We start from the raw sequence: 9,576 nt of genomic DNA on the forward strand, positions 1-9,576 counted from the left end.
GGCACAGTGGCTCACGCCTGTAATCCCAGCACTTTGGAGGCTGAGGCAGGCGGATCACGAGGTCAGGAGTTTGAGACCAGTCTGGCCAATATGGTGAAACCCTGTCTCTACTAAAAATACAAAAATTAAGCCGGGCACAGTGGCTCACGCCTGTAATCCCAGCACTTTGGAGGCTGAGGTGTCGGATCACCCAAGGTTGGGAGTTCAAGACCAGACTGACCAACGTGGAGAAATCCTGTCTCTACTAAAAATACAAAAATAGCTGGGTGTGGTGGTGCACTCCTATAATCCCAGCTACTTGTGAGGCTGAAGCAGGAGAATCGCTTGAACCAGGTAGGTGGAGGTTGTGGTGAGCCGAGATTGTGCCATCGCACTCCAGCCTGAACAAAGAGTGAAACTCCATCTCAAAAAAAAAAAAATTAGCCAGGTGTGGTGGTGGACGTCTGTAATCCCAGGTACCTGGGTTGCAGGGGAGGCTGAGGCAGAAGAATCACTTGAACCTGGGAGGTGGAAGCTGCAGTGAGCTGAGACCGCAGATCATGCCACTGTACGTCAGCCTGGGTGACAGAGCGAGACTCCCGTCTGCAAAAAAAAAAAAAAAAAAAAAATCCACTTGTAGGTCACAGTGGCTCACACCAGTAATCCTACCACTTTGAGACACCAAGGCAGGAGGACAGCTTGAGGCCAGAAGTTTGAGACCAGCCTCAGAAACACAGCAAGGTTCCATCTCTACAAAAGATTAAATTACAGGCCAGGCACAGTGGCACACGCTGTAATCCCAGCACTGTGGGAGGCCAAGGTGGGTGGATCACCTGAGGTCAGGAGTTGGAGAGCAGCCTGGATGACATGGCAAGATCCTGTGTCAAAAAAAAAAAAAAATTAAAATTATAAAAAATAAAAATTGACTTGAAACTGCTGCTCATCCAAGTGTAAATTCTGGGCAACCTGAATCTGTGCTCCCAGGTTGTAATCCAAGCCTGGCCCATGTAAACATTTCTCTAGTTACATTAGACTTAGGGGCTTCCTTTTAGGTAGCTACTTAAAATTTGAAAATAAGCTGAATGGCTGGGCACGGTGGCTCAAGCCTGTAATCCCAGCACTTTGGGAGGCCGAGGCGGGTGGATCACGAGGTCAAGAGATCGAGACCATCCTGGTCAACACGGTGAAACCCCGTCTCTACTAAAAATACAAAATATCAGCTGGGCATGGTGGTGCGTGCCTGTAATCCCAGCGACTCAGGAGGCTGAGGCAGGAGAATTGCCTGAACCCAGGAGGCGGAGGTTGCGGTGAGCCGAGATCGCGCCATTGCACTCCAGCCTGGGTAACAAGAGCGAAACTCCGTCCCAAAAAAAAAAGAAAATAAGCTGAATGAAAGAGACCAGACAAAAAGCAAAATACCGTATGATTTCACTTTTACTCGAGGGGTATTACTGTTGTCAGAATCACGGGAACAGAAAGTAGAATGGTGGTTATCATCAAGGGCTGGGGGCGTAGGGAATAGGAATTTAATGGGTACGGAGTTTGTTTGGGTTAATAAAAAAAAAAGTGAGATGGGGCCAGGCCCGGTGGGTGACTTGTGCCTGTTTTTCCAGCACTTTGGGAGGCCAAGGCGGGCGGATCATCTGAGGTCAGGAGTTTAAGACCAGACTAGACCACATGGTGAAACCCCATCTCTACTAAAAACACAAAAATTAGGTAGGTGTGGTGAGGCATGCCTGTAGTTCCAGCTGCTAGGGAGGCCGAGGCAGGCGAATTGCTTGAACCCGGGAGGTGGAGATTGCAATGAGCAAAGATCACGCCACTGCCCTCCAACTTGGACAATAGTGAGACTCCTCAAAAAAAAAAAAGAGTTGGTATGGGCGATGGCAGAGCAATGTGAAGGGACTGGCTCAAGACACTGAATAGCTTCCCTTTGTGATTACAAAAGTCCCATGCTGGCCAGGCATGGTGGCTCACACCTGTAATCCCGGCACTGTAGGAGGCCCAGGTGGGAGGATCACTTGAGCCTATGTTGGGCAACCCCGTCTCTACCAAAAACACCAAAAAATGTTGGCCGGGTGTGGTGGCTGAGGTGGGAGGACCACCTGAGCCCAGGAAGCTGAGGCTGCAGTGAGCTGTGATGGAGCCACTGCACTCTAGCCTGGGCGACAGAATGGGGCCCAGTCTCAAAAATTAAAAAATTTAAAAAGTCCCATTGTTCCCAAGGTGGTTTCCCGCCTTTACCCCAGATGTGTGACCCCGAGCCAGAAAACGTTTCTGTACCCAACTTCCTCATCTACGAAGGGGTAATGAGGCCACTGAAGGCAACTGTGAAGTTCGAGTTCCAGTGCTTGATGTATGCCCCACTGTTGTTTGAGCCCCACGCGAGCTGGCGCTGCCTGCGTGACACCTCAGGTATCCGCATCTGACCCCTCTGGTGCGTGCCCCAGATATTGGCAGGGTCGGCTCCTTTTCACCTTTTAGCTCAAGGACACTGCCTCGTGGCAGCTTTCTCAGGCTGCCCAGCCCAATTCCCTCTCTGTCCCTGTCCCTCGGATCGCTTCCTTCATTCGCTTCCTGTGTCCTCGCACACGAACTCCTGTTCTTAGGAGGCAGGGCCAGCCCTGTTCCCTCCCAGGACCCCAGAGTGCGGCAGGCTCCCCGATATGCTGATGTCCACGTGGACACCGAGGTCAGTTCTGGGCCGAAGCGGCCGGCGCAGGGGCTGCCCACTCGCACCTCACCCCTCCCGGGGTGCGTGGGCGACGCTGCCTCCCTACATTCTCCTGGTCACTGAGGCTCGCGCTCGTCCTCTGGCAGTACGCCCTGGCCCCGCATGGCGGGGGCGGCCTCCCAGGTAGGGCCGCAGTCGCTAAGTCCGAGGCGGCTGGCTCACCTCACTGAGCCCGGCGGGACATGGGACAACGGGTCGCCGCGGCGGGGGAATCGCCAAAGGCTCAGGGCGAGCTTACGGCCAGCACCCTCCGCCCGGGCCCACGTGCAGTTCCGCGTAGGCCGGTGGCACAGGCCACTTCCGGCAGCGGTGTACCATGGGACTTGTGGTTCGCGGGCAAAGGATACGTCCCGCGCGTGGCGGCCGCGCTGTATATTGGGAGCTGTAGGCGTCGTGTGGCATGATGGGAGCCCCCGGTATTGAAGACAGATGTCCCCTTGGGCTTGCTTGGTCCATCGCGCCACGAGTTTTGGGGGACATTCGCCCCACGCTGTAAGAGCAGCCAGTTCCGGTACTACTGCCCTTCGCCTTTGCCGCAGAAGCTGCCTGAGAGGGGGAGGGGGTGGGGGGGGGTCAATGGTTTCTCCGCCGTCGTCATTGGCTGAGCGCCTCGTGACGTCACTCCGAGGCGCCTCATGCGTCGCCGCGCGTGGGTCCCAGAGGCTTCTGGGTAGCGGTTTACCCCCGCCCCTTGCGTCGGTGCCTTCCTTTTCCTCCCTGACGCCGCCGAGGTCGCACGCGTGAGGCCTCTCCGACGCCGCCGCGTGAGTGCGGTGGCCGGGCCCGGGGTGCGGGCTGGGGCTGGGGATGCGGGGCCGTGGGGATGCGGGGCCGTGGGGATGCGGGGTGGGCGGCGGGCCGCGGGGCGGGGTCTTTCTGGGGCAGAGGCGTAGGGGCCGAGCCACGCGCGGCCTCGCCCGGGGGCCCCGGGGTGGGCAGGAGGCCGCCGGGGTAACTCCGCCGTCGCGCGCTCTCCGCCCGTCTCAGGATGCGCTACGTCGCCTCCTACCTGCTGGCCGCCCTCGGGGGCAACCCTTCCCCGAGCGCCAAGGACATCAAGAAGATCCTGGACAGCGTCGGCATCGAGGCGGACGACGACCGGCTCAACAAGGTAGCTGCCGCCCCTGCCCCGCGGCCGCCGCGCGGCCCGTGGCCGGTCTCCGGCCGGAGGGTCCGGGGCGCGGCTTGTGCCAGTCCAGGTGGTGATTTCTTGGGTAGAGAAGCAAGCAGGGTGGGGGCCGGACGCGGGCGGATCACCTGAGGTCAGGAGGGGTTCGAGACCATCGTGGCCAACGTGGTGAAACCCCCGTGTCTGCTAAAAATACAAACGTTAGCCGGGTGTGGGGGTGGGCGCCTGTAATCCCAGCTACCTGGTAGGCTGAGGCAGGAGACTCCAGCCTGGGTGATGGGGCAAGACTGTCTCAAAACGACAAATGAAGGAAGCAAGGTGGGGATGAGGCAAGGTCGAGACGAAGGAGCGTTGGAGGTTCAGTACAGATGGCATGCATGAGATTGCTTGAAAAACAGGCAGGCCTGGTGCTGGCTCCCCCAGCGCTCCGGGAGGCCAAGGCGGGTGGATGATTGGAGCTCAGGCGTTCCACACTAACCTCGAAAACACCTCAAGACCGGGCCTCCGCGAAAAGTTAAAAAGAAAATTAGTCAGTGGTGGGCATCTGTAGTCCCCGCTGTTCGGGAGGATGATTTGAGCCTGGGAGGTCCAGGCTGCAGTGAGTAGTGATCACGCGCCTGCAGGCCGGCAGAGCCAGGTGTGGTGGCTCATGCCTGTAGTCCCGGGCTAAGGTGGAAGAATCACTTGAGCCCGAGATCCCATCAGTGCACTCCAGCCTGAAGTCAAAGCCAGTTTCAGACCCGCCTTATTTTGCCCATGTTTAAGACAGGTATGAATAGTCAGCAGAGGGTGAGATGGTGTGTGTTCTCTCAACGTTGAGTCTGAGAATGCTGGATTCCATTTCTCGTACCACTTAACCAGTGAGGCTGGTGGCTCCCTTAGGGCAGCGCAGGTCTAGAAACTCCAGGGCGTATTCCCATGTGGTGTACCCAGTCCTGCTGTGACTCTAGAAGGGATCGGTAAGGCTGGGGCTGCAGCTGCACATCTCCGGTAGCAGCTGTGCGATTGTCTTCTCCAGGTTATCAGCGAGCTGAACGGAAAGAACATTGAGGACGTGATTGCCCAGGGTGAGTTTCTCTGGAGGAGACGTTGGTTTGTTTTCAGGGTCCATCCTAATCCCTGCCGGTCAGCCTGTGACCTGCCAGGTTTCGCTTGTGGACCAGAGCACCCGAGAAGCCTCCCCCGAGGAGTGAGCAGGGCTCCAGTGGGCTCACGCCGTGGGCGCTTCTAGACACGCCAGGAGCAGGCAGTAGGGGCACACTGAGGCCATTTCCTAGGATTCCTCCGAAGCTTGGTGTCTGGAGAACTGGGTTCGCGTAAACATTTCTATCATGTGCTTTCTGTGAAGGGGGTTGTGGGTGGGGACTAAGTGCCAGGGGTGACCACAGGCTTCTTGTCTCTTGGGCAGATGGTTTTCTGTTGACATCAGCTGAGCTGGTGGAACTTGTTTGGAAGTTGAGCTGGTGGGATAGCTGTTGCTGTCCTCCGTGCACATGACCAGGACAGGGCCAGCTCAGCAAACGGGCCAAGCCATGAGCACATCGCTGTGGCCAGAGATCTGGACGCTGGGGCAGCACACTCATTGCCTACCTGCCTCTAAACATGTTTGTCCGGTGGACCTCGGAGGGTGGAGGTGGCGAAAGTGGGGAGGTGGGCAGTGTCACCTGATTTCTGGAAGGTTAGTCGCTGGATAGGAAAGGTGGGGAAGAGAAGTCCCTGATAGTAAATGTTGAGGAGTGGCTGGGGAGGGAGGGAGGCACTGGAACCGTATGGTGGGGCCCAGGTACATTGGGCATACTGCCATGCCTGGTGTCATCTAGCTTCTGTGTGGAACAGCCTTCCGGGCTGGGCAGCTGCTCTGATCTCAGCTTCTCTCTGCTTTCTGTAGGTATTGGCAAGCTTGCCAGCGTACCTGCCGGTGGGGCTGTGACCATCTCTGCTGCCCCAGGCTCTGCAGCTCCTGCTGCTGGTTCCGCCCCCGCTGCCGGTAAGTGGGGGCGTGGTGAGTGGGCAGAGGGCTGAGGCTCAGACTGATGTCGGGGGTCTTCACTACTGGGGGGGCTGGCCTGGCAACATGCTCTCTTTTCCACAGCAGAGGAGAAGAAAGATGAAAAGAAGGAGGAATCTGAAGAGTCAGATGATGACATGGGATTTGGCCTCTTTGATTAAACTCCTGTTCCCCTGCAAATAAAGCCTTTTTACACATCTCTCAAGTATCCCATGAGCAGTTTGTCAGAGGGTCGCCTGTGCAGGTTCCCATCACGGACAGCAGGTGTGGGGCTGAAGCGTGGGCCATGCGGTGTTGGGGAAGGGTCTCTGGTGCAGGATGAGCATGAGCTGGGGAGTCCGGGCATCACAGCTGCCGGGGGCCCCCTCCTGTGGGCCTCGAACAGTGTCCAGGCTCCTGAGCACCCCCGAAAAATGGCTAACAGGCTGGGCACAGCAGCTGGTGCTCATAATCCCAGCACTTGGGAGGCCGAGGAGGGAGGGTCACTTGAGGCAGGCGTTTGAGACCAACCATCTCTAAAAAACTAACTGTGTGTGCCTGTAGTCTCAACTACTTGAGAAGTTGAGGGAAAGGGTCACTTGCCCAGGAGGCTGCGGTTACAGAGGGCCATGATGGCGCCACTGCAGTCCGGCCGAGCAGCAGAAACACTGCCGCCAAACAGAGAGGCTGATCTGAAACGGAGGTTGGGTAATCAGGGCTCTGTCCTTGTGTGGCTTGGTGCCTGGCCTGGCAAGGCCAGGATTAGTAGCCTCTGGCTTCACAAATGAATGCAGGAAGTGAGCCCAGCTTGGGGGTGACAGCGGCCCTGGCTTCCCCTGCAGGGTCATGGCTCTGCCTTGATGCCCTGAGCAGCTTGCACAATCCCTCAGCTCTTCGGGGCTTGTTTTTCTGCTGTTCATGAGCCAACCCCTGCCTTACTGGGCAGATGTGCTCGGGGCTTGCGGGCCATGACCACAGAGCCACGTGCCACTGAACTGAGTTCTTTGGGGTGGGCCTGCCCTCCCCCCACAGGCCACGGCCTGGAATATGGGGCTAAGGACAGGCCATCGCTGTCCCCTCTCAGCCTCTCTACCCTCCTGGCCCTACTCCGTACCAACTCTCCTGGGCCTCAGGGTCTTTGCCCACCGGTGCAGGCACCCCAGGAGATGATCTGCCCCTTCTACCCCAGGCTTGCGAGCAGCAGCCCATGGACTGGCTTTGGTGTGGGCTGCACCTGCTGTGTAAGCACTTCAGTTCTGGGAGGGTGAATGGGATCTAACACGAGACAGCTGGAGTGGCTAGGGAGCCTCCCGCACATGGGGAGCACCTGGAGGAAGGCAGAGTCCCCAGAGGGGAGGGAATGTGGGTTGTGGGGGCAGCCAGGGAGCCACAGAAGGTCCCGAAATGTAGGGGGACCCAAAATGCTATTTATTTCTTGGTTTTTTTTTTTTTTTTTGACATCGAGTTTCACTCTTGTCGCCCAGGCTGGAGTGCAATGGCACAGTCTCGGCTCACTGCAACCTCTGCCTCCCAGGTTCAAGTGATTCTCCTGCCTCAGCCTCCCAAGTGGCTGGGATTACAGGTGCCTGCCACCACTCCCAGCTAGTTTTTTGTATTTTTAGTAGAGGTGAGGTTTTGAACTCCTGACCTCAGGTGATCCGCCCATCTCAGCCTCCCAGAGTGCTGGGATTACAGGCGTGAGCCACCATGTCCAGCCTCAAAATGCTTTCAAAACATTCCATCCCAGGACCTTCTCCATGAGTTGCTGATCCTAAACCCAAGGTGGAAGGGGCAGACCATCTCCTGGGGTGCCTGTATTCCCAGCACTTGGGGAGGCCCAGGCAGGTGGATCACCTAAGGTCAGGGGATCAAGACGAGCCTGACTATCGTGCCAAAGCCCCATCTCCATTAAAAATACAAAAATCTCACGCCTGTAATCCCAGCACTTTCAGAGGCCGAGGTGGGCCGATCACGAGGTCAGGAGATTAGACCAGCCTGGCCAACATGGTGAAACCCTGTCTCTGCTAAAAATACAAAAATTAGCTGGGCGTGGTGGTACGTGCCTGTAAGCCCAGCTACTTCGGAGGCTGAGGCAGGAGAATCGAACCAGGGAGTTGGGGGTTGCAGTGAGCCAAGATCACACCATTGCACTCCAGCCTGGCGACAGAGTGAGACTCTGTCTCAAAAAAAAAAAAAAAAAAAAATTAGCTGGGCATGGTGGTGGGCACCTGTAATTCCAGCTACTCAGGAGCTGAGGCAGGAGAATCACGTGAACCCAGGAGGTGGTTTCAGTGAGCTAAGACTGCACCATTGCACTCCAGCCTGGGTAACAAGAGTGAAATGGTCTCAAAAAAAATTTTTTTTCCCCATAGATCATGACATATTTTCCAGAGATACCTTTTTTTTTTCTTTTTTTTTTGAGATGGAGTCTTGCTCCAACCTCCACCTCCCAAGTAGCAGGAATTAACAGGCACACGCACCATGGCTGGCTAATTTTTGTACCTGGGATTACAGACGTGGACCACCACACCCGGCAAATTTTTTTTGTATTTTTAGTAGAGACGGGGGTTTCACGACATTGGCCAGGCTGGTCTCAAACCCCTGACCTCAGGTGATCCACCCACCTCGGCCTCCCAGAGTGCTCAGATTACAGGTGTGAGCCACCGTGCCTGGCCTGGCTAGAGTGCAGTGGCTCGATCTCTGCTCACTGCAACCTCTGCCCCCCAGGTTCAAGCAAATCTCATGCCTCAGTTTCTCAAGTAGCTAGAAGTACACGCAGGCACCACCACACTCAGCTAATTTTGGTTTTTTTTTTTTTTTTTTTTTGAGACGGAGTTTAGCTCTTGTTACCCAGGCTGGAGTGCAATGGCGCGATCTCGGCTCACCGCAACCTCCGCCTCCTGGGTTCAGGCAATTCTCCTGCCTCAGCCTCCCGAGTAGCTGGGATTACAGGCACGCACCACCATGCCCAGCTAATTTTTTGTATTTTTAGTAGAGATGGGGTTTCACCATGTTGACCAGGATGGTCTCGATCTCTTGACCTTGTGATCCACCCGCCTCGGCCTCCCAAAGTGCTGGGATTACAGGCGTGAGCCACCGCGCCCGGCCTAATTTTGGTATTTTTAGTAGAGATGAGGTTTCACCATGGTGCCCAGCTTGGTCTCAAACTCCTGGCCTCAAATGATCCGCCTGCCTCAGCCTCCAAAAGTGGTGGGGTTACAGGCGTGAGCCACTGTGACTGCCCTCTGTGTGTATGTGTATACATATACACACGCACACACATATATATATATATTTGTTTTTTTTTGAGATGGCATTTCACTCTTGTTGCCCAGGATGGAGTGCAATGGTGTCACCTCGGCTCACTGCAACCTCCACCTCCCGGGTTCAAGTGATTCTCCTGCCTCAGCCTCCTAAGTGGCTGAGATTACAGGCACCCGCCACCATGCCCGGCTAATGTTTTGTATTTAGTAGAGATAAGGTTTCTTCTTTTTTTAAAAAAAATGATGGGGTTTCACCATGATGGCCAGGCTGGTCTGGAACTCCTGACCTCAGGTGATCCACCCACCTCGGCCTCCCAAAGTGCTGGGATTATAGGCATGCACCCCTGAACCCGGTGTATATATATATATTTTTTTTCTTTTTTTTGAGACGGAGTTTCACTCATGTTACCCAGGCTGGAGTGCAATGGCGCGATCTCGGCTCACCGCAACCTCCGCCTCCTGGGTTCAGGCAATTCTCCTGCCA

General features: G+C 55.9%; 2 protein-coding genes and 1 non-coding gene across 7 annotated transcripts in view; 2 read left to right on the forward strand and 1 right to left on the reverse strand.

Moving 5' to 3' along the window:
- PIDD1 (p53-induced death domain protein 1) overlaps positions 1-3,035 on the reverse strand; it is an 11,774-nt gene extending 8,739 nt beyond the window's left edge. The window contains exon 1 of one of the 2 annotated variants that reach the window (XM_032270517.1): positions 2,876-3,035. The gene's annotated coding sequence lies outside the window, so the exon portion shown is untranslated. Of the gene's footprint in view, positions 1-459; positions 520-2,875 lie in introns of those variants that run through there. The other variant, XM_032270515.1, reaches the window with a different exon arrangement.
- An 80-nt stretch (positions 3,036-3,115) lies between these two features.
- On the forward strand, positions 3,116-6,051 carry RPLP2 (ribosomal protein lateral stalk subunit P2). Of its 4 annotated transcripts, none has more exons than XM_032270530.1 (5): positions 3,116-3,477; positions 3,701-3,824; positions 4,861-4,909; positions 5,731-5,829; positions 5,935-6,051. In XM_032270530.1, exons 2-5 carry the CDS (start codon positions 3,702-3,704, stop codon positions 6,009-6,011), a joined length of 348 nt encoding a protein of 115 aa, XP_032126421.1. In that variant the 5' UTR covers positions 3,116-3,477; position 3,701; the 3' UTR covers positions 6,012-6,051. The 4 variants fall into 4 exon arrangements, with proteins under 4 accessions (XP_032126421.1, XP_032126419.1, XP_032126420.1 ...); XM_032270528.1 differs by having other exon boundaries at positions 3,375-3,477; positions 4,840-4,909; XM_032270529.1 differs by having other exon boundaries at positions 3,375-3,477; positions 4,840-4,909; positions 5,938-6,051.
- LOC116544332 lies at positions 4,946-5,079 on the forward strand. Its single transcript, XR_004265890.1, has one exon. It is a non-coding gene; the product is annotated as a small nucleolar RNA SNORA52 (small nucleolar RNA).
- Positions 6,052-9,576: the final 3,525 nt, after the last annotated feature.

Source organism: Sapajus apella, unplaced genomic scaffold (assembly GCF_009761245.1).
Source record: "Sapajus apella isolate SASKATOON/1434 unplaced genomic scaffold, GSC_monkey_1.0 scaffold212, whole genome shotgun sequence".
Lineage (NCBI taxonomy): Eukaryota > Metazoa > Chordata > Mammalia > Primates > Cebidae > Sapajus > Sapajus apella.